The sequence below is a fragment of the Bos indicus x Bos taurus genome, chromosome X (genome assembly GCF_003369695.1).
Source record: "Bos indicus x Bos taurus breed Angus x Brahman F1 hybrid chromosome X, Bos_hybrid_MaternalHap_v2.0, whole genome shotgun sequence".
Classification (NCBI taxonomy): Eukaryota; Metazoa; Chordata; class Mammalia; order Artiodactyla; family Bovidae; genus Bos; species Bos indicus x Bos taurus.
Window position 1 is genome coordinate 9826782 of NC_040105.1, and position 25094 is coordinate 9851875.

Below are 25094 nucleotides of genomic sequence, written 5' to 3' on the forward strand. Positions count from 1 at the left end.
TTCACTGGAAGTCACACTATTTCAGAAAAATAGGAAGCTATAGTTCCTTCCCTTTAATCGGCTTTTCCATGAGACTAATATACTTTCCATATTTTAGATTTTCTAAATTATACAAAATATGCAGAATAAAAATGGAAAATTATTACCAAAACAATGATGATACAATTTAAAAAAAGCCTTTCTCTGAAAGAAATTGAAAATATAAACATATTTCTAAAATAAGGATTATTTGGGGAATTAAACTAAAATGGCAAATCTCCAGTTCCACATACATACAATTCCAATGAAAAGGATAATTGCCAACCAACTGTATCTGAAACAAAAATCTACAATTTGACCGTGCTACTGGTACCTGTTTCTTAGGGCTGCATCATTCACTTGAAAATTGAGATGTTATTTAATTCTCTACAGGCATTTACAAGGCAGGATGCAGGTCTTTGGCCGTGAGGAGCGCAGCCCAGGTCTCCATTCCCCATCTCAGGCCTGACTGCCAGGCTCTGCTGAGGCCGGTGCAGAATCCCCTGCTTAAAAACAGACTCCATCTTAAGGCAACATTGATACAGACCTGTGTGATATGCTCTTTGGTGTTTTTTTCTTTCAACAGTGAAAACACTTTCACTGTCTAGGAGGATAATTAAATTTCTCCAGATTGCAGGCATGTCCTGAGTTGCAGGCCCAAGATAATTGGAGCCAGGCAGCTATTTGCTGTCTAATTTAAGTGGGTCCTAAGGCTTGGAGGTAGACAAACTAAGTCAGCTGCCTGCAAGAGCCAAGACAGCAAAGGAAGTGTGTGACGAGGGCCAGGTAGAATGACAAACAGAGGCACAAAGGGATGGAAAGTGACAACTGACATTTGGCCTCCATGGGGATAAAATAAAGCCTGCGGAGACATGGCAGAGAGGAGATTGCTGCCCCTCAAAAGGGGTCAGCCTCGACTCTGGAACAAACAACTGTGGCTCAGCACAAAAGCAGGGCCAGCACTGCCAGGTCTTCTGATTTTTCAAGTGAACTCAAAGATCTGGCTTTTAGATGAAATCTTCTCTATTTCAAAAGTCAGCAAGTCATTCAAGTGAAAGGCAACAATGCAGTGACATCATTATGATGACCAAAGAAAGTAGGACTATAATTACAACACTGATTTCCTCACTCTGGCCCAGACTATGAAGTTTTCTTTCAGGTTGCATTTCGCCTTGAAATGGAAAATTGAGGCAATTGCTATTCTGTCAAAAAACTCTTCTCTATAAGAAATATTGAAGAAAAAAAAACTAATGAACTGCATAGCACAGGGAACTATACTCAATATTTTGTAATAACCTGTAAGGGGAAAGAATCTGAAAAAACTGTACACCTGAAGCTAACACATATTTCACTTCTTGGTTCTTTCAGTGATATCTGTTAAGATCATATACTGTCAATTTTTTAAATGGGGGGGAAAAAAAACTCCAAAGGAATAGCATCTTATTGTCTTGAATTAAAGATTACTGCATGCAAATCAGACCTTGAACTATCTTAATAAACTAGTATTTGACTAGAATTACATTACAAAGATAGAAAAATTCAGAAAAAATGCTGGGGAGACTTCCGCAGAGAGAAACAAAGTTTTACCTAGAAGTTTTTCTTTCCACAACCCCCACACTTTTTTATAAAGAAGAACAGTTTGAATTGTGCCTCTTATTTTGAATGATGAAGGATAAAATTGCCTGTCACAAACTATTATCAAGCTTCCTTCTGGAAGCTAACAAAACATTGTAAATCAACTATACATCAATTTAAAGAAAAAGAAAAGAAGCTACACTAAATGCAATGTGATGTCCTGGATCCAATCCTGGAACCGAAGGAAAAAACCAAAAACATAACGGTACAGTAGTGAAATCACATCAGGTCTGGAGTTTAGTAGTAGTGTTGAAACAATGTTAGTTTTGACAAGTGGGCCCCAGTTTGTGAGATCTGAATGTGAGCAGAGAGTCAGTGAAGGGTTTCTGAGAACTTTTATGCAAGCTCAATAACTTTTCTGTGTATCTAAAATGATTCCACAACACAGGGTTTATTTTACAATGAACAGGGGTTAGTGGCCAGACCCTCCTCACAGTTGAAAATCCACATATAACTTCTAGTTGACCCTCCTGATCTGAGGTACCTCTTTGTCTGTGATTCAGTCCACCCCTTACTGTGGTATTTACTGTTGAAAAATATCTGCTTAGAGGTGAACCCACACAGTCCAAACCCGTGAACTGTATATAAAAGAACAGGTGTGAAATACATCCACTCAGCTATAAGACACACATTGAACAAGCCAAATGTTCATAAGCATTATTGTAGTATTGGCACAAATAAGTCAGAAATAAGGGCTAATGTACAACTGAGTTCGGGTCGGGGGCGGGGGCGGGTGGCTGAAAGTGAAAATTCCAAAAAGAACAATACATTGGGTTGGCTAAAAAGTTCATTCAGGTTTTCCACAAAACCTTACAGAAAAACCCAAACGAAATTTGTGGCCAACGCAATATCTTCAGACGATTGGGTAAACCAATGTTGGTAGGTCAGAAGATCTACTAGGGAAGGTTGTAGGTGACAACTCTGAAAGAAAATGAGAGTGCACTGGTACGAAGCAGATCATGGCATCGCTCATTTCTCTGAAAACACCCTTTCATAATCACAGGAAAGCTTCTGTATTCATCTGTGGCCTGCCAATTTCCTAACTTCTTATTTTCAATGGCTTTTCTTTCACCAAGTTAATGAAATACAGGGTGTGTACTATGAAAGATTAAGCATGACTAAAGGGCCAGGAGAAACGGAAAAAACTGTAGCTGTAAGACACAGCTACACACACGTACATGACTGTCTGTCTCTAAATCCACCTCGAGCCAGATTTCTCAGCACTTTGGACTGGATACTTCGTTGTGGGGGGCTGTCCTGTGATGTAAGATGTTTAGCTGTGTCTGAGACTGGTCTCTGCTCACTAGATGCCAGTATTAGCACCCAAGACAGTGTCACGTGTTCCCTGGGGGGAAAAGTATCCCTGATTAAGAACCGCTGGCCAAGAGAAAAGCATATTTATGAGGGAGTGTACTGCACAGTACTGGTGTTTGAGTTGTTAGAACTACCAGGTAGAATCACAGGCCATAGCTGTTTTTGTAGGTCATAAATGGTTAAATATCAGTCATTTCATGTCTCAACCTGAAATTGCTGTACTTTTCTACTAAATGGTAAATAGCAAGATAGTAGCTGCTATGACTAATAAGAATCATTAATAACACGCATTCCAGTATAAACTTAGTGACAGGTTTTGCCATGTCATTGAATGTCCTGAAAACCAATCATCAGGTGGCTATGCGACTTGGTCAATTAATGGAGATATTAAATATGTTCATATCCAAGCTAGAAAAAGTGGCTGGAAAATGTTTTTATTAATTTGCTATTGCTTCATCAGAAGTTGAAAGTGGATTAAGCACTTAATATGGTTGCTATTAACATATATTCTCTGCTGATTAGATAAGAAATCCCCAGACAGTATGGCTCTCTGGCAGCTTTGAAGGCAGGTGAGGGTAGTGCCAGTGTAGGCTGCCTGGCTGGCTGGAGCAGGGAGTGTTGGTGGCCCCATGTCTGAAGAGCCATGGTTCTCACAGTCCATACCATGTCAAAAGCTCTGGTATCTACAGGCTGAGCCAGCTGAGATGTGGAACACACAGCCTGGTGGCCCCTGGGCTGCAACAAATCCAGGAGCTACCTACCCCTGGGGCCCTACTGCTACTGCTAAGTCACTTCAGTCGTGTCCGACTCTGTGTGACCCCATAGACGGCAGCCACCAAGCTCCCCATCCTTGGGATTCTCCAGGCAAGAACACTGGAGTGGGTTGCCGTTTCCTTCTCCAATGCATGAAAGTGAAAAGTGAAAGTGAAGTCACTCAGTCGTGTCCGACTCTTAGTGACCCCATGGACTGCAGCCTACCAGGCTCCTCCATCCATGGGATTTTCCAGGCAAGAGTACTGGAGTGGGGTGCCATCGCCTTGTGATACCCATTTAAGGGGGACATCATTGGATGAGTTAGATGTGGTTCCTTGTGTCAAATTACAGCTCAGACAGGGGCATCCTTTAGCTGGTCATAGCTGCATCAAGGAAAAGATCATGTGGACAATTTTTAAAAATCAGGAACAATTTGGAAAGTATTAGAATATTAAGGAGCAAGATGGTACCCCTTAGGTTACTTGGTAAGTGCTCTTGGATGATACAACTTAGTTTATTTAGAGACTAAAAGGGCACACATTTATAATTTTATATATGTATGATTTTTATATTAATTGTATTCCCATCACAGTTGTAAGATATGTTCATCTCATCAGTGACCTATAGTCAGATATTTTGCATCCCACGAGTTTACAAAGGACTGCTTACCCACCCATTATTTAAGAATGAGCAATACTCTTCTATGTTTCAATGTTTAAAAAAAAAATCAAACTTATACACAGGTAACAGAGAGTTTAAATCCTTGCCCACCTCTAACTTTGGCCGCTTTACTTTTTCTAAATTAAACTGATACAATTTATACTTGATGCTTTGTATTTCACACAAGATGGGTGTTTATTAAATGTATTTTATTGGATTAATTTAAAGCACCTGCAATTTAAGGACCTAAATATTCCAGAGGAGTGCGTTTGAACTAAAATTTGTGATCATGGCTTGTGGCAGCTTTCTCTTGCTATGATAGTGTAACCCTGAAGGAGTGCCAATGGAGTTAATAATTGACAAAGTATGGCTCTTTCCCCAAAGACACTTGAGCTGAAGCTTTTTCAAGCCTGAATAAGGTCACATTATTCCTCTTTTAGAAGATTAAGAAAATCACTTCATGCTTTTGAGGACTGATGGGTAGATAGTTGTTTTCATACAGTTGGCATTCAGGGAAATAAACATCTTTTTTGTTATAAAACTATGCTCATAAATCAGATTCTTACATATGATAAACCTTCGGAAAGTACATGCTGAACTCATTGACGTACTTTAGAATTTTATTTTGGAGAAAAAGAAAAAGGCTTCCAAAAGTATTCATTTTATCTTTTTAAGAAAATAAACAGCTTTCAAAACAAAACACTTTTTCAATAAACACCAAGAAAACGTTGATTTCAACATTTCCCCGCCACCTTAGCTAAAATAATTAGGTGGCATAAACAGTTTCTATCTGTTTAACTGACTCCTCTGAGCCTGAGAAACAGGAGATCTGTAATACGGCAGCATAAGGAGAAATTGTATTGTATCACAGCCCTGATGGCAGGAAGAGAGGATGGTGGTCCACAGAACTAAGCCAAGAATAAAATGACCCCAACTAACAGCAGAAGCACCACTAAATTGGGTGCTATTTTGGGGTTCACTACCAATTCCTCCAAGGAAAAGCTACTCAGTATTCTGGGGAAAGAGAAGAAAAGGATCCAGAGAAACAAAAATCACTGCTAGAACTGGAAAGATGAAGGGTGTGTTTATGCACGAGTGTCCCTTATTACAGGATGATCAGAAAAACATGTTTTGTCGAGTTATTCCTTATCACTCTAAGAATTTTCTAGGGGGTCACTTGATACTATAATTCCCGTTTTATCCCTGGAATGTTTATGAGAATGGCTGTGTCTGCACAGCGTAAAGAGAAGTGAATCTTTAGGAGGATGCCAAACGATGAGGGGATTTTTGGTTGCTGTCTGTGTTGATCATGTCAGTTGCAAAATAATTACGTTTTCATTTCACCATGTGTTTGCTCTATCCACATGCAAATTTAAGGAGTATTGGTTGGAGAATATTTCTAAGTTCTTCCCAGTCTGTCTTCTTTATTCCCCCCAAAAGAAAAAAAAAAAAAAATGATGAGAATCTGCCAAGCAGTGTGCTAGATGAAGGATTGGCAAACTCCTTATGGCCTACAGGCCAAATCTAACCTGTCCCCTGTTTCTGTCCAGCCTCCAAGCTAAGAATGGTTTTTATACTTTAAAATATTGGGGGAAAAATAATATTTTGTAACATAACAAAAGTTAAATTTGAGTGTCTATAAATAAATTTCTATTGAAATGCAGCCGTGTGCATTTATTTACATGTATGACTGCTTTTGTGCTACAATTGCAGGCTTAAGTAGTTGTAATAGAGACCCTATGGTCCATAGAGTTGAGAATATTTACCATCTGGCCAACCCCTGTGCTAGACTCTGAGGATAAATCTGTGACCAAGACTGACTCAATCCCAGACTGTGTTACTTATGGTCTAGTCAATAGGCAACATGCAACTGGAGGCAGCACAATGGCAATTATATATTAAGATAAATGCTATGAAGGCAGGGAGCAAGGAGGTATAGAAAAAGTAGAGTGGAAACGAGGGGAGGAAAGAGAATTGTGGTTTGTGGGGAGATTAAAGAAGTGACACTTATATACTGAGCCCAAGAGAGCAAAGTAGCCAAACCTGTGATGGAGGAGTCAGTTGAAAGAGCTTCCTAAAGAAAGGAAGACACATGTGAAAAGGTCCTGTGGCCGGAGAGCTGTTTGTGGTGTAGGCAGGAGATGAGAGAAGCTGAAGGTCAGTGAGGGCATGTGAAGTTGGAGGGTTAGGCAGGGCCAAATTCCAAGCACAATGGGAAGCCATCGACAGGTTGTAAGCAGGAAAGTGATGTGATATAATTGGCTTTGATTTTTTTAAAATATCATTCTTATTGTTGTGTGGAGAGGGACCGGAGAGGCTAAGATCTTAGTACGAATATCACGGAGGCCAAGGCTGGGGCTGACTGGTGGCTATGGCAATGGACAGAAGAGATCAGACTTGAGATTGAGACTTTACTAACAGAACCAACAACCTCAGCACATGAAAGGCGATGAGAAGATGAGAATCAAGGTCTGGGGAAGTAGCGGGTAAAGGAGAAAAGGAAATATTAGCCATAGGAACATACTTTCAGCTGTAAGTTTAACCAGATCTGGACATCTCATGTGCAGCATAATGATTATATCTAATATTGTGTTGCCAAAAAAGTTCATTCAGGTGTTTCTGTAAGATCATGTGGAAAAACCCAGATGAACTTTTTGGCCAACCCAATACTACTGTATTATATATTTGAAATTTACTGGGAGAATGGATTTTAGTTGTTCTCACCACAAGAAGGAAATGGTAATTATGTGCTGAAGGTGTTAGCTGACACTATAATGGTCATCATTTTGTAATATACAAGTGTAACACGCAACACATCGTATATGTCAAGCTTACACAAGGTATGTACCAATTATACCTCAACAAAGCTGGGGGTGGGGGTGGGAATAAGACTTCTTATCAAAGAGGCCCAGCTTTTTCTGTAAATATAGTGAATATTGAGGCCTTAAAGTCACATGATCTCTGCCACAGCTCTTCAAATCTGTTCTTGTGGCACAAAGCAGCCATAGACAACATGTCAATGACCATTTTCAAATGTGTGTGAATGTGTAAAGCTTAATTAACAACACGGGCTATGAACAGCATTTGGCCTTGGTTTACCCACCCACTATAGAGTTGGATATTCATGCCTAGCCCTCAGGAGAGAGGTCTGGGCTGGAGATGTGAACATGTAAATCATCAGGATTTTCCAGGTCACAGGCTTGGATGATGGTAAAGAGAGCTTATAGAAAGATCAAAGGAGACAAGGCAGGCCAAAGCATTCCAACAACATCCCAAGAAATGTTGAGTGGGCAGGATCATCTTTATCAAAATTGTGTTACTGTGATTTCTTTATAAGCAGGAAATATTATCATAAGGAAGAAGTACCTTTTTTTGTACATCACACTGATCTAAAATGGAAAGGCTTCTTCAGTTTCTCCTACTGACATGATGGAGTGATGTAAGAGGCAGTGGGTACAGTAGTAAAAGCTGCCTGACTCTACTACATAACTGTGGGACCTTGGGCAAGTTACCTAACCTCTCTGTTTCCCAGTTTCTTTGCCTGTGAAATGGAGATGAGAGTCATAAGACCAACCTCGTTAGGGTTGAGGTGAAGGCCTGCCATTTAGCAAGTGCTATATCAGTTCAGTCACTCAGTCGTGTCCAACTCTTTGCGACCCCATGGACTGCAGCATGCCAGGCCTCCCTGTCCATCACCAACTCCTAGAGCTTACTCAAACTCATGTCCATTGAGTCAGTGATGCCATCCAACCATCTCATCCTCTGTCGTCCCCTTCTCCTTCTGTCTTCAATCTTTCCTAGCATCAGGGTCTTTTCCAACGGGTCAGTTCTTTGCATCAGGTGGCCAAAGTATTGGCTGTATGCACGTGCGATATTATTCCTTATCTCAATGACTACTTTATTCTAGAAAGGGTTTTGCAACAACTTGCTTTTTTGGTCCTTACTTAGTCTAGACCCTTCCCTTCTCTATCTGTCTGGCTCACAGTAAAATGAAACTCAATTCAGTTTAATTGACTTTGTGTTACTCCTCTCGTCAGAAAGCTCCCCCATCTTCTCACCACCCTGAAAACCCTCTATTCGCTTGAAGAACCTCTGGCGCTGCCATTATAAAACTTCCTCACACTCCCATCTATGCCCTGGTTGGGAATTCCTGTGCTGCTTAACTTGCTGGACTCCTCTACTTGAATTATGTATGCCATATCCAGCTCTCTTAGGATCACTGAGGGCACTGAAGTCTTTATCTTTGATCTAATTTCCAGAAGTGACTGATCCAACCTACATGAAAAGGAGATTCCCCTGGGCAGCATCATATTATATGTAATTACCCAAGAAATCGGCTAATTCTACCTTCACCTCTCCTCTCAAGAAAGCAAACTCTCTAATGACCAATTTTCATGGAAAGGAGTTAGTTTAATATTCATCTTCCTTGGGTCCTAGTGAGATTGACTTCTATTCCTGTTTTGTTCTGGTTTTCATTTTATTGCCTATTATTCTGGACTTGCTGATTTTTAGATATTTTGTGTATTTCAGTCCATTATCCTTCTATGACTTTTGCTATTCACACTGTCCCACCTTTGATGAGAAGTAACCACTTTAACAGAGAAGGCAATGGCAACCCACTCCAGTATTCTTGCCTGGAGAATCCCAGGGACAGAGGAGCTGCCGTCTATGGGGTCGCACAGAGTTGGACACGACTGAAGCGACTTAGCAGCAGCAGCAGCAGCAACCACTTTAAGCTGGCTCCCTGATCCTGGAGACATAGTCCTCTCTCCTTGCCTTGGAAAGAGCTGACACAGGGTTTCCTGGCTTGTGTTGTCCGTCCTTGCTCGGGACCTTGGGCCTGCCAGATCTCCAAGGACCCTCCTTCCTTTCAGTGGGAGATGGCATTCTTACTGAACTCCATGTTCTTAAAACTGGTCATTTAAAGGAAGAAAATGAAACAATAGTCTCGATTTTCTAGTACAAACTGTATTTGAGAGTAACTACATAGCTTCAGAAGATAAAGGATGCTCTTTTTTTACTGGAGAATTTCAGTGAATATTTGTAGACAGGAAGGGATGACAAAATTAGAAAATTAGCATTTGCAAGGGTAGAAAAGAGCCTTATAATGAAGGAATCAGACTATCACCGCCTTAAGCCAGGGTCATCCTCAATATCCCTCATAGGAGGGCAACCTGACACGTTAATATGTTAGATGATAGTTATGTTAGATGATAGTTATATGTTAGATAATATGTTAGATTATAGTTAATATGTTAGATGATATGATAGTATTGGAGTCATAAAGAAATGGCCTTTTAAAAATCTCTAGAGATATAATTCACACACTATTCATCCTTGTAAAGTATAAAATTCAATGACTCTTAGTATATTCATAGAGTTATACATCCATCTCCATAATCAATTTTAAAACATTTTCCTGAGTCCCAAAGAAACCCCACAGCCTTAGCCATCACCCCCTAGTCCCTCCATCCTCCCATCCCCCAGCCCTATGTAACCTTTAATGTACTTGTCTATAGATTTGCCTGTTCTAGGCATGGAATCATGCAATATGTGGTCCTTTGTGACTGGCTTCTTTCACTTAGCGTACTATTTTCGAGGTTCATCCATGTCATCACATGGATCAGAACTTCATTCCTTTTTATGGCTGAATCAATATCACATGTATGGAAAGATCATGTTTTGTTTATCCCACTCATCAGTTGATGGACATCTGGACTGTTTTCACCTTTTAGCTATTGTGAATAGTGCTTTTATAAACATAAGAGTCCCTTGAACTGCAAGGAGATCCAACCAGTCAATCCTAAAGGAGATCAGTCCTGGGTGTTCTTTGGAAGGAATGATGCTAAAGCTGAAACTCCAATACTTTGGCCACCTCATGCGAAGAGTTGACTCACTGGAAAAGACTCTGATGCTGGGAGGGATTGGGGGCAGAAGGAGAAGGGGACGACAGAGGATGAGATGGCTGGATGGCATCACCGACTCGATGGACATGAGTTTGAGTGAACTCCGCGAGTTGGTGATGGGCAGGGAGGCCTGGTGTGCTGCAATTCATGGGGTCGCAAAGAGTCAGACAGGACTGAGCTACTGAACTGAACTGAACTGAAACATTCATGTAAATTGTTTCTCTGAGTACCTGTTTTCGATTCTTTCAGCTATATACTTAGGAGTGGAATTGCTGGGTCATATGGCAATTTTGTGTTTAACTGAGGAACTGCCAAACTGTTTCCTAAAGCAGCTGTACCATTTTACCTGCCTTCAAGCAGTATACAAGGGTTCCAATTTCTCCACATTCTCACCAACATTTGTCACTGTCTTCTTGACTATAGCCAACCTAATGGGTATGAAGTGGTATCACTGTGGTTTTCTTTTGCCTTTTCCTGATGTCTAATGCTGTTGATCATCTTTTCATATGTTTATTAGCCTTTTGTTCATTTTCTTTGGAAAAGTATCTGTTCAAACCCTTGGCCTATTTTTCTCATTCTTTTAATGGACTTTTTTTTTTAAGAGCAGTTTTGGGTTCACAGTAAAATGGAGTGGAAAGAACAGAGAGTTCTCAACATACCCCCTGCCTCTTCAACTATCAACATTCTGTACCCAAGTTGACTACATTTGTTACAACTGATGAATCAAGGTTGACATGTCATCCTCAGCCTAAGTCAGTAGTTCACATGAGGTTTCACTCTTGGTGTTGTGTAGTCTATAGGTTTGGATAAAGCTATAGACATGTATCTACCATTATAGTATCATACAGAATAATTTGCCTAAAAATGTCCTAAAAATCATCTGTGCTCTACCTATTAATTCCTCCCTCCACCCAGCCCCTGAAAACCAGAGCTTATTTACTGTCTCTGTAGTCTTGCCTTTTCCAGAATATCAGGCAGTTGTAATCATACACTATGTATTCTTTTCTGTTTGTTTCTTTTACTTAGCCATAGGCCTTTGAGGTTCCTTTGTATCTTTCCATGACTCCATAGCTCATTTCTTTGTATCACTGAATACATACTGGTACATAATTTGGATCTACCACAGTTTATGTATCTATTCACTTACTGAAGGACATCTTGGTTTCTTCCAAATTTTGGCACTTAGGAATAAAGCTGCAGGTTCCTTTGCCCATTTTTGAATTATTTGTCTTTTTATTGAGTTGTGGTCATATCCATAGGTTCTAGATACAAGTCTTTCATCAGATATGGATTGAAAACATTTTCTCCCATGCTTTGGATTGTCTTTTCAGTTTCTTGATGGTGTCTTTCGAAGCACAAAAATGTTTAATTTTGATGTCCAACTTCTCTGTTTTTGTTGTTGTTCTTGCTTGTGTTTTGGTGTCATAATAAAGAAATCATTGCCTAATCCAAAGGCCTGAAGATTTATACCCATGTTTTCTTCTGAGAATTTTATAGTTTTGGCTCTTATATTTAGGTCTTTGATCCATTTTGAGTTAATCTTTGTTTATTGTGTGATATCTATATCTTTTTATAGATGCAGACTAAATAATTTTGAGGTCAGTATGCAATGACTGTAATGTAGAACACTTCAGAAAAAACACAGATGAAGCAAATATAGCAAAAATGTGACAGCTGCTCAATCTAGGCGATCAGTTTATGGGTCTTCAGTATTTAGAAAATATTTTTCTTTAAATAATAGAAAATAAAAGGAAAAGATATCAAAATAAAAATTGGAAGAAATACTTGATTATGAGTGAAAAATTCCACTACTCAAAAAATAAACTTACATTCATTTTAACTTATACTTTGTTATTTATAAACATTAGCATTTTATAATTAGCTGTAAATTATTTGTCATACTCCTAATAAAGACACAAGATAGAATGGATGAATCAGTGTGTCTTGGCACTGCTCTTAGGAACCAGTGTTCTAGAGATTCTGTCTCTAATATGGCAACTACTAGTCATGTGTGGATATTGAGTACTTGAACTATAGTGAGTCTAAATTGAGTTGTGCTATAGGTGAAGTGTACATCATGTTTCAAAGACTTGGTATAAATATGGAAAATATCTCAATAATTTAAATATTGATTATAAGTAGTAGTAATAATATTTGGGGAATATATTTGATTAAATAGTGTATTAAGACAACTTCAGTGGTTTCTTTTTACCCTTTTTACATATGGCTACTAAACATGTAAATTACATACATGGTTTGCATTACATTTCTTTTGGACAGCACTGTTCCAGAGAACAAAGGGCTGAGCTAGAAGGCCTGCATTCTAATCCCCTTGCTGCCTTTTACTAGCCATGTGACTTGAGCCATTTCTTCCAATTCTCAGCCTTAGGATAGTTGAAAATAAATTCATTCAGCAAATACTTAGAGCTCTCACTATATAGACAGAAATTGGCTAAAAGATTGGCAGGAAATATAAGGTAAGAAACAGTTCACAAAGTCAAATCAGTGTTTTCCCATTTCAGCCCTATCCATGAGTCAGTGAACCTATCCATGAGTCAGTGAAAATAGAAGTCAGCAATGGAAATACCTTATCATTTTAATTTTCTCCATTAATATTTTATCCTAAAATAATATTTTACAATATGTTTGTTGTCTGAGATCATATGTAAACATAGTAGATGTTCTTTTCATCCTCTGAATCTTGAGTCTTTGAATGTGTGTCCCGTTTTCCTGGAGGCTTCCTCAACCCCATATTCTGTCCAAGAAGTCAGTGTACTGGAGTAGACATCTGGTAGACCTAGTATTCATGCCTTTATGTTGTCCCTTACCACTTGGACACTGGTCTTGGCAATGCGACTTGCTTTGGCCAGTGGGACCTGAGCAAACAGGATAAAATCAGAGGCTTGATTAGCTCTTACTCATTGAGAACTCTTTTGTGACCCATCTTGGAACCCTGCAGCTATGCTGTGAGGAAGCCCAGGCAGCTCCAAGGAGAGATTCATGTGGAGGAAGAAAGGGATGGTGGTTCATTCAGACAAGTGGTTCTCAACCTGGGGTGAGTTTACTCTTCCAGGGATATTTAACAGTGTCTGGAGACACTTTTGGTTGTCACAGCTGGTGAGAAGTTGCTACTGGTAGAGGCCAGGGTTGCTGCTAAACATCCTACAAGGAACAGGAAAGGGCCCACAACAAAGAATTACCCAATCTAGATGTCAGTAGTGCCAAAGCTGAGAGAGCTGCTCTAGACCAAGATTTCCCCACAACCTGGGTGTTATGGATCAAGGATGAAGTGGCTTGGGAGAGAAAGTATTCACATTTAAATAAAAATCAGCTTTTTGGACAGTCTGCTACTCCTAGTGATTTTAGGTAGCTCAGATCCATCCCAGTGGTACATTTCCCCTTGTTTACACTCAGCATTTAAGCAGAGTAACTCATCAAAGTGTTGTGCCCACAACCATTTTTATTAGTTGCCCCAACTCAGATATTGCTTCTCCCTGGTAGTATTGAAGTTGTGGCTTGTGACACTTCAATCATAGCTTTCAAATGCCCAACCATGAACAGACTTTGAGGACCGGGGCTTTAACTTCTCCTGTTTCATAGAGTCCATATGTTTTGTTATCAAAGAACTGCAGCCCCACCATGCTAACAAGAGGCCACTCTCTGAGAAGAATGTGTATATATTTTTGTCTGTGAAAGAAACTTTAAGGACATAAAAATTATAGTGATACTGTTGGTAGTAAATTTTATTAGGCGAGCTTAAAATAATTACATTGGCAAAGTCATTCAATGAAAACTTTAAGCATATGGTTGAGTATGAGTATGAATCTCATTGCTACAGTGATTATCCATAAAATACATAGATAAAAAGTCATTCCAAGTAGGGTTTTTCCTCCTAAAACAATAGAGCACATGCACATCTCCAGGCGGAATGAAAAAGGGGCAGAGGTGCTGCCAAAATTAGGGCTTTGGCCAATTTTTTGGTGAGCAGGCAGATGCAGGAGTTTAAAAGAAACACTTGATGTGCTAGGTAGTCTAATTCATAGAGTATATGGACCCAGATGAAAATTTCCAATGGTATGAATAATCCCAACAATCACCCATAGCCCAAGAATATGAAGTTGAATTAGGGCAGGCTACCCGCTGTTATGACCAACCTAGTTAGCATATTGAAAAGCAGAGACATTACTTTGCCAACAAAAGTCTGTCTAGTCAAGGCTATGGTTTTTCCAGTGGTCATGTATGGATGTGAGAGTTGGACAGTGAAGAAAGCTGAGCGCCGAAGAATTGATGCTTTTGAACTGTGGTGTTGGAGAAGACTCTTGAGACTCCCTTGGACTGCAAGGAGATCCAACCAGTCCATTCTGAAGGAGATCAGCCCTGGGATTTCTTTGGAAGGAATGATGCTAAAGCTGAAACTCCAGTACTTTGGCCACCTCATGTGAAGAGTTGACTCATTGGAAAAGACTCTGATGCTGGGAGGGATTGGGGGCAGGAGGAGAAGGGGACGACAGAGGATGAGATGGCTGGATGGCATCACTGACTCGATGGACGTGAGTCTGAGTGAACTCTGGGAGTTGGTGATAGACAGGAAGGCCTGGCATGCTGGGATTCATGGGGTTACAAAGAGTCAGACTGAGCGACTGAACTGAACTGAACTGAACCCCCTGCCGGCAAGTGGCTTTCTCTTATTGATGGAGAGTCAATTCTTGGCAACATAAGGTAAAACCTAGCCATTTATCCACCCTGTTTAATTTGTTTACATTGAGAATGTTAAACTGTGACTAGCATCATGAATGCAAAGGCCCTCTACCCCTGTGTAACACACTCCTTTCCCCTGCATTTGCTTTGTGCCCAGAGGTTGGCTTTGGGACTGTATTTGATTCTTTGCCTGTTGTTGTTTTGTTTTTAGAAATTTTGCTTTTTATGTATCTTTTTAAAATTGCAGTGTAGTTGATTTACAATGTTGTAGTAGCTTCTGATGTATAGAAAAGTGATTCAGTTATATATATATATATATTCTTGTTCACATTCTTTTCCATTATGGTTTATTACAGAATATTGAATATAGTTCCCTGTGCCACAAACATTCTTAAATGGTGAACTACTGCCATGTCCTTGAAAAATATATTTTATTATTTTTTAAAATTAATTTTTTGTTAGAGTATAGTTGCTTTACAATGTTGTGTTAGTTTTGTATTTGCTTCTTGAGAAAACCTTTCTGCTCTGTCTGCAGGGAGAGAAGGGAAGGCAGGGCCTCCGGGAATGTGGAGGGCTGTGGCTGGGAGTCACCTGGGCCGTCTTGCTCCTGGGGTCGGGTCCTTGAGAAAGCAACAGGTAGGAGGCTGTGAAGCTGATACGAGGGCCACCGGGTCGACCTAAAGATGGGGAATCTGGAGGGGCTTTGGCTCCATCCAACATCGAAAGCAACTTTGCCCCTTAGCTGCTGTCAGGGCTCAGATGATCGCTGATATTGTGGCTTTTTCAAGGGCCCCGGGCAATTCTGCTCTTTAACGAAGGACTGGATGGTAAATAATTTAGTCTTTGTGGGCCAAGAGGCAAAATGAAGAGGCTATTATGGAGGTACTTAAATAGCAAGAAAGGGAAAAACTTCACAATGTTTTTATTGATGAAATCCAAACTCTAATTTACAGGTTTGTTTTTTTTTTTCAGCAGACACCCATTAATCAGAGAAAGGAAAACACTTCTCTTAATCGGGGTTCAATGGCATGGTAGCTGTTATCAGGTACATCCAGAAATGGTCAAGTGTAAAGCGATGCTTCGCTCTCTGGTACAAACAGGCAGGATGTGGATCTCGCCTGCAGGCCAGTGTGCAGAACCTTGTAAACTGCCCTAGCGATCTGCAACGGGTTTGAGGGTATTTCAATTTGGGAGGCGCTCCTGCTGGGAGGCATCTCCCTCCCCCCTTGCCGCACCCTCCGTCTGTGCACAGTTCAGCAGGTTCACTGACTCCCCCGCGAAGCTGGACGGAAAGATCAAGATTAGAGCCTGGAGCTCTCCCACGGAGCCAGGCCACCCAGGGTTTCTCATCCTACAGCCCTCGGTGTGCAGCAGCCCCCGCCTCGCCAACACCCTCGGGGCTCTTCTTCCTGCTATCCCCCTCCCGCCCCGCCCTCCCTCGCTCCTCCAGCTACCCGTCCAGCCTCCATCCTCTCCGCGCCTCGCGCTCCTCCTCCCCCGCCTCGCTTCTCCAGTTCCTCCCCCTCCAGCTCCTCCTCCGGGTCCTGCCGCCTCACTTTCCCACTCCGCCTCCTCCTGCAGCTCCTCCTCCCTCAGGCCCGCCCCTCCAGCTCCGCCTCCGGAACTCACGGCGGCGCTTAACCCACGCTTCCCACCGCGCGGCTCCTCCTCCTTCAGCTCGGCCTCCGGGACCGCGGCTGCGCCTTGCCTCTCCTCCGCCCCGCCTCCAGCTCCTCCCCCGAAGCCCGCGGCTGCGCTTTCCCACTCCTCCCACCCCGCAGCTCCGCCCCTTGAGCGCCACCGCCTCCAGCTCCTCCTCCCCAGGCCCCGCCCCTCAGCCCCGCCCCCTCCAGCTCCTCTTTAACTCCGCTCCTCCCCGGTGTCCGCCAGTCGCGCTTTCCCGCTCTCGCCACCGGTTGCCGAGTGACCGCCGCCTCAGCCGCCCAGCGCCGCTCGGAACTCCGCGCCCGACCATGCCCAACATCGTGCTCTTCAGCGGCAGCTCACACCAGGACCTGTCCCAGCGCGTGGCCGACCGGCTGGGCCTGGAGCTGGGCAAGGTGATCACCAAGAAGTTCAGCAACCAGGAGACCAGGTGGGGGCCGGGCCGGGGAGGGCTCTGGGCGCGCGGTTGAGCGGCCCGGCCGGGGCCGGCGTCTGCCTGAGACCCCCTCTGCGGCCGCCCGCTCCCCCTTCCGGGGCGGGCCGGCCACGACGCGGCCTCCGCGCCACCGCCGCGGCGTCCGTGAGAAGTCAAGGAGAGCGGCCCCAGCCGGGAAGAGCGACCCCCCGGGCGGCCCGCGGGGCTAGGTGGGTGCAGACAGCTGGAGCCGAATCGAGTGCGGGGCACGCGGGCAGGGACATGGCCCGGGGCGTGTTCGCCCCGGGGTCCGCGTTCCTGCCGGCAGCGCTGCTCCCAAACCCGGGGCGCGCTAGGGAACGTCCCGCCCACGTCCCCAGTCCGGGCGGCGCGCTGGGTTCGCCCGGGGCTGTGGAAAATGCAGCTTCGCCGCGCTCCCGGAGGTTTCTTCCGAGGGCTGTGAGGGTCCGCATGTTGAAAGCTCCCCAGGTGACAGTCCTAAGTTGCTCGGGTGCCAGCTCCTGAGTTATCCAGCAGGTGTGGACCTGCGTAGGGTTTAAAGAGCCTGAGAACTTCAGGGCTCACGTGCTGGGATCCCTTGTGCTAACTTTTCTGCCTCAGAGATGATGGACTTTTTTTTTTTTCCTTCTCCAGCTTCTTCATCGTCCTGGGACACTGCAGTGTCCAGCAGCAAGGCCATGGCTTGAGTGTAACTGCTGCTCCCCATGTCTCAGGTCCGCAAGAAGCGGTGACCTCCGTTCAGTGAGGTCAGGCTGGTGGCCCCCTCGGAAGCCGGGCCAGGGGCTCCTTTCTTTCCACTTGCCTGCATCCACGCAGCTCTTAACTCATTTCAAGTTGGTCCCATTCCTTCTCCCTCCCCCCTTAAATATCTACCACTATACTCAGTTACTGATCTATTTTTTTAAGTTACCAATCATTTTAATATCTTTGGCAAAGACCCAGTTCAGCCAACATTTCCAACAAGCAGGGCTGGAACAAGTGTTGGTGAGCTGCAAACAAACAAACAAAAACAAACAAACAAACAAACCAAAACCCCAAACAACTCCATCCATACTTCCTACCATTTCAGAAATGACCTTGAAATCCTAAATCTAAATGTAAAACCTAGAACTGGAAATTTCTAAGAGAAAACACGGGAGAAAAATCTTGATGACCTTGGCATAGGCAAAGATTGCTTAGTTACAGAGGAGTGGTTGTTATGACAGAGAGAGAAGGTGTTGTTTGCTATTGAGTCAGCTTTTTAGGCTCCGTGAATTCCTTCTTCCATTACATGACCCTGGTGATAATATAAGTGAAGACACATTTGTGAATGAGTAGCAGGTAGTATTAATGCAGGAGTCTTTCAGCTAAAGAATTCCACTTTGCAGAGTTCCATACGAAGTCTCCTAGGATGGTCAGGGTTCTGGCAAAGGATAGTATATTTAGGTTTGAATACGACAATATTTAGCAGTCCTGTTCAAGTTTCAGTAGCTTTCAGAAGAAAGGAATAACAGTTTGTGTTCCAGAGGTGGTGTCATATAGGTCAAGAAGAAATTATTGTTTCTGAGTATTTTATAATTACCAGGTAATTAGAAATCATGAGGTATCAGAAACCACTCACCATGAAGTCTGGGAATTGCTGTATAGTTATAGTTTATGTTTTTAATATCTAGACTATCAGAGGTTAACTTCCTGACTTCCCTCTTTCCCATGAACTGTCTAGGCCCAGAGGTTGAGTTTTTACAAACAGGTCTCCCTGTAATCTGGTAATCTGGTTTTTACTGTGTGGTCCTAAAGATGAAAAGCTTAGAAGGGCGAAAGGAAGAGAAAAATGCTTCAGTTCAGGTCCAGGGGCCCCTTCCTAAATCTCTCCCTGAGCCAGGACCATAAATCTGATTTGGCATCTGCTGGTCCTCAACTCCTCCTATTACCCATTTAAAAAACATTGTCTAATTGGACACAGAGCCTCATGATTTTACCTTCTCATCTCTAAATCATTTAAGCTCCACAGGGAGATGTCAGTTCCAGCTTTCCAGTTGACCATTGAAAGGCTGTGATGACGTCCTAGAACAGCACGGATGATGGCGACTGTAACCCTTTCTGCTGGTCAGTTAACCTGCCCAGAGTGGCTACCTGGATTGTAAGACCCAAAGTCCTGGTTATCTGTTGTGTACGATCGTTATTTCTTTGACTCTCACACTGACTTGAGCAGGGCTCAGTAAGGAAGGCTTCTTTCTGCCCCACGTGTTGGCATCTGGGGCTGGAGAATCCACTTCTGAGCTGGCTGGCTTGCATGGCTGGTAAGTTGGCAGTAGCTTTGGCCTGGCAGCTTGGCTGGGAACCTCTGTACCTCTCCCCACAGGGCTGCTGGAGCTTCCTTATTAGAGCGTGGAAACTAGCATCCAAGCACAAGGACTTCAAAACACAGGAAGTCAGAGCTCCCAGTCTGTGAAGGCCTGGACCCCGAAGTCAGGGCATCAACACTTCTGTCACATTGTGTTGTCAATTGCAGAGTCCTCCCAGGTCCACGGGGAGGGGCCATAGATTGCCCTTCTTGGTGGAAAACATGTTAGTTTGTGGCTGTCTTTTAATTGCCACACCCATTCGTTGTTGGCTCAGATAAACTCATCAGCCTTATTTCAGGATCAGTGAAGAGCAGTGGATGCTGCCTTCTGCCCACAATTTTTGAAAGACCTAGAATAAAGATCAGTCGTGACCATCTATATGAGTAGAATCAGGAATAGCTTTGGGAAAAAGTTGCCATGGTGATCGTACGTAGTTTCTGTCTTCCCCATGGGGATTGAGGTTGTTCCTTAGAAAAAATAGGGCAAAGAAGTTTATCCCCCTGAAATTTGGGGCTAAAAAATCATAACATCAGGAGTTGTTGGCAAACTTTTTCTGTAAGTGGCCAGATAACATTTTAGGTTTCATGGGCCCATAGCAGCTCTGTTGCTGTTGCATCTTACAGTTCTGCGGGTTAGAAATCCATTGTGGGTCAGTGTTCCTTGTGGAGGCTCTAGGGCAGGATCCACCCATTGCTTTCCCAGCTCTTAGAGGCTGCCCACTTTCCTTGGCTCTTGGCCCATTCTTCCATCTTCAGGGCCAGCCACATAGCACATCTCTGACCCTGCTTCGGCCCTCAGATCTCTTTCTCTGACCTCTCTGCCTCTGCCATGTTTAAGGGCCCTTGTAATCACATTGGGCCAACTAGAATAGTCTAGGATAATCTCTCTTGTTTTCAGGTGACTTGACTAGTATTCTTAATTCCATCTGCCACTTTGCTTCTCCTTTGTCCTGTAAATGAACATATTCAAAGGTTCTGGGGATTAGGACATTGATGTCTTTGGGAGGCCATCATTCTGCCCACCACACTATTCTCAGCTCACAGGCTGTAGATTGTCAACCTCTGAGCTATAATACTGGGATTTCGCAATCAACTTCACCTCACATTTGACGCGATGCTCACAAAGGAATTACGTTTAGCTCCTTAGTACTTGAGCTCGAGAGGAGTACATCAAACTCTGTCATATGCTCATCCTGAGGCTGGCATTGTACCTTTTCCATCCATGGCAGAGCACAGAGTATGTGGGAGGCTGACCCACTGTGATCAAAACTATTTCCAGATCATGTCAAATTAAAAAATGGCATTTTTATCTTCTAATTATTTTACTTGAAGTTGGATAGAAGCTTCTGTTGGTGCAGATAGCCTACTATATGGTATTCCAAATACCATTTATATTTCCATTTTCTTTTAGAAATAATCAGCTCTTCCAATACTATTGGGTATAATTGGCTTCTGATCACAAGAGAAAGGGCACAGCTGATTGTATATGTATGCCAGTGTTGTATTCACTCATTCTCTTGTTGAACCCCCAGAATCCTACACTTGCAACTTCCTGGCAGGCAGTTTTCAAAGAGTTGAGCTCCTGTTTGCTTTTTTCAAGACACTACCAGAGGATGTCCATCAGCAAAACCAGCAAGTGCACCAAGAGAGGGTACAGAGAGTGGGAAATCAAGGGCAGGAGACAGGGGAAGGGAATCCCCAGGAGGCAGCTGTGTGCAGGCAGGAAGAGAACCCAGGTCAGCCAGCAGAGGGAGGGGGGAGGCGGGGGGGCGAGCCTCCAGCAGGCCGCGGAATAGAGGGCACGCTCGAGGCCTTGACCTTGACATTGTGGGGTTTCGTTTGTTAGCTCAGTTTTGAGGCTGCCATTTGTATTGGAAAACTTAGTAGATGAAGAGGTAGGATCACTTCCTCCAAGGTGAACAACCCACCCCCCAAAATTGTGTACAGAAAGGCAACGTGAACTTGGTTTTCAGTTTACTGTATGGCTTGGCTCTGAATGGCACCGACACAGTTAAAATGCAGCCCTCAGATTTGGTTGGCAGATAACTGATCTGTGCTGGGAGGATGGCGACAAGAGATGGGAGGGCTGTGCTTGATGCAGGGGATGGGATGGGGAAGGGACGGGTCAGTCCTCATGGTCCAGAGTGAGAAGTCAACCCGTGATGCCTAAAATGAAAAATCCAGATGAAGCAATCCAAGCATTACTGAGGGACTTTGAAGATAAATATGTTAAAACCACATCAAGAGATGAAATTGGCTGCCTCTGGGCTTATTTTATTTGCTACAGGCCTTACAGAATGGTTGGAATTTTTAAAGCAATGTATATGTGTAACAGTAATGAAAGTAAAAAACTAGAATACAGTACTGAGCCAAAAAAGAGTTAATGTAACAGGCCAGAGACAGTTTCTAAAGAGCATATTAGAGTCCCTCGTATATGAAAAAGGCCCCTTTATAGGATGATCCTTGGCTGGCTTCTGGGAACTGAGTTTACACAAGGTTTCCCCCATTGCTCATGGGAAAGGGTCCCTGCTGAACAGTGAACCATGTGGTTAACACTGAGTCCCTGGCCCCCAAGAAAACCCAAGGCAACGGAGTCTCCAACGAGCTTCCCGGGATGACAGGGCTTCCTCTATGATTGTGTTGTCACAGCTGGTTGCTGGGGGGGAATACACATGTCCTCTGCAACTCCACTCGGGTAAGAAGTGTTGGAAGCTTGTGTCTAATCTGCCCAGTCCTTGCCCGTGTGCCTCTTCCCCTTCGCTGATTTTGCTCTGTCTCCTCTCAGTGGAAGATGTCCTACCTTCAAGGACCACCGCCTGCTGAGTACTTGCGAGTCGCAACCGTTAGGGGTGATCCCAGGGAGGCTTAGCTATTAACAGCAGCACCTTCCTTTCCCTAGCGTGGAGATCGGTGAAAGTGTGAGAGGGGAAGATGTGTACATCATCCAGAGTGGCTGTGGCGAGATCAACGACAACCTGATGGAACTACTCATCATGATCAACGCCTGCAAGATTGCGTCGTCCTCCAGGGTGACTGCTGTGATCCCGTGCTTCCCCTACGCCCGGCAAGACAAGAAGGACAAGGTATGCATGCAGGGCAGCTGCTGGAGGAACTGGCTCCAGCTTGATGGCTGCGTTTATTTTCTCACTTCATACCTCCGACTCCTTGGGAAATGTTGGCCTTCTACTGTTGTGATGGAGTAAACATGCTTTCTTGCCCTTATCCAAGGTTTATCTTTGAATCAGCCGTCATGTTTGTAGATACAGAAACAGGTAAAGAGTATTTTTGCAGGTCTGAAAATACTCTTACTATAGTCCTTGTGATGAAACTGGTGTGTGTCTTTGTGGTGGGGAGTAGAACTAAACACATACACACACACACACACTCTGGTGAGTGTAAAATGCTGATAAGTCCCAGGCAGACCCCTGGATTGTATCCATGTCAGTATCCTGGTTGTGATTTCCTCCCTTAGGGCTGCAAAATGTCACCATGAAAAACCAGGGTAAGGATGCACCATCTCAGCTGTGTGTGAGTCTACAGTTCTCTCAGGATACCAAGTTAAATTTACACCAGTATCCCTTTTTAACACCCCCACAGGAATGAAGTTGGTATTGTTGAATTATCCTTTTTGCAACACTGGCATTGTAGGAGGCCCTGTGAGGTTGTAGAAGAAACTGAAGAAGATATGGTCTCTGCCGTCAAGAAAAATCAGGGAAGGTGGAGGGGAACTTGCAAAGGGATCGTATTACTCTGCTCGGGCTGCCAAAACAAATGACCGTAAACTGGAAGGCTTAGAATGACGGAAATGTGCACCCTCATTGTCCTAGAGGCCAGATGTCAGGGGTCAAGGTGCCAGCAGGCTGCACTCCCTCTGGAGACACCAGGGGGAGCCTTCTTTGCCTCTTCCGTTTCTGCGGGCTCCTGGCATTCCTCGGCCTCTGGTAGTGTCATTGCCCTGTGTCTAGGTGTCCTTTCCCCTTTTATAAAAGGATAGTCATTGGATTTAGGGAGTCCCCTAATCCAGAATGATCTCATCTTGATGACCATCTTGCTTTGAAATCAAATCGCAAAGACTTGATTTCCCAGTGGGGTCATAGTCTGAGCTTCTGGGTGAACGTGAGTTTTGGGGTTACCATTCAGCCCTCTATGGGAGCAACACTTAAGCTGTTGCCCTCCTTGTGTTTTATGAATAGATGGTCAGTTCCAAGTGAATCCTTTTAGTTCAGCAGCCAAACTATTGTCCTGTGATGGGATAACTAGTTGTGAGAGAAACTTTCTCCAGTGCACCTCCATTTGTTTCCAGAATTGATTTTCTGAAACAATGCAAATTTCTCAACAGTGCATAAGATTCCCCTCATGTGAAAAAAGTTGTTTATAAATATGGATTCCTGTAGCAAGGTTCCCGTAAATTTTAATGTCAACTCCTTCAGGTGTGATTTCCAGACTCTGCTGAACACAGCTTACTCAGTGAATTGCACACTAAAATTTTGATCTCCAGAACTCCATTCTGCACTTGAAATGTGACTCATTATATATGTTAGAAAGGGTCAGCAAGCTTTTCCTGTGAAGGTCTGTATGGTCTCTGTGTTAACTACCAAGCTCCAGTTGTATGACAGAGACAGGATGTAAATGAATGGGCATGGTTGTATGTCTATAAAACATTTATTTATGGACATTGAATAGCAGGTAATTGCCATTGTCATGAAATATTGGAGAGTGTGTAGTATGTGGAGAGGTGTGTGTGTGTGTGTGTGTCTTTCACTTTGTAACTTGGCTTTAGCTTATGTATAGGTCCCATCTGCTCCGGTGAGGCATATGACCTCCCACGTATCATTTGTCAAGCTGCTTTTATTCCAGACTTGATTTGCAAGTTTTATGTGCATTTTTAGCTGCTAAATTTAAATTGATTTCTTTTGTTCCCTCAGTGTAATCTGTCGTCCCAGCTCTTCCTCCCATTTGTGCATTTCCATGGGATTATTCAGCATCTTCATTCTTGTCTATGTCCTAGAGAAGCTAATATTCTGCTACCATCTCTCTTCTACATAACAGGAGGTTTAGTAAATTCTGTATTCTGCCATTTGTCACCAGATTTTCCTTTTATTTCTAGTAACCTTTGCACTTGGCACTAAGACATTTGATACATTACTGCTTTTTCAGTAAATTACTCCTTTTATTATTACTTGGCCATCTACCACTGTGTTAACAGTTTGGAACCCTAGCTGGTTTTTTGGTTTTTGGTTGTCTTTTTTTATCCTAACTTTCTTTTTAACTGATACAAATACTGAGACACCTGCATTTTTTTGTTTGCAAGTATCTGGAACTTACCTCTTGTTCCAAGATTGTATTTTCAAACTTTGTTTCTTCCATTTGATCATCATGATACAGAGACACCAGCAGGGTCTGTGTGGCTGATCTCCTGCTCCCACAGGAGATGTGAGGTCACTCTTGGCCTCTGGCCTCCACTTGCCATCTTGCTGGCAAAGAGCCCTCCAGAGCCCCCAGTGGGCTTAACTATCCCCTGAATCTGCTTTGTCTGACTATCTCTTTATCCAGCTTCCATTGTTGGACGTTTAGATAGGTTTTCTTGTGGAGGCCATTTTGAACACCAGTTTCTTTCCTTTCTTTCACTGTTACTTAGTCACTTTGCTGTCGGAACATTTCTTGGAAACAATACGGTGGGCACTTT

General features: G+C 43.2%; 1 protein-coding gene across 4 annotated transcripts in view; it reads left to right on the forward strand.

The window, feature by feature from the left end:
* The first annotated feature begins 16852 nt into the window (after positions 1-16852).
* Positions 16853-25094, forward strand: part of PRPS2 (phosphoribosyl pyrophosphate synthetase 2) — a 30054-nt gene continuing 21812 nt past the window's right edge. For 3 of the 4 annotated variants that reach the window (XM_027533677.1, XM_027533678.1, XM_027533680.1), the window contains exons 1-2: positions 16862-17079; positions 22308-22491. In XM_027533677.1, the coding sequence (XP_027389478.1) occupies positions 16958-17079; positions 22308-22491 (306 nt within the window). In that variant the 5' untranslated portion in view covers positions 16862-16957. Of the gene's footprint in view, positions 17080-22307; positions 22492-25094 lie in introns of all 4 variants that reach the window. The other variant, XM_027533681.1, reaches the window with a different exon arrangement.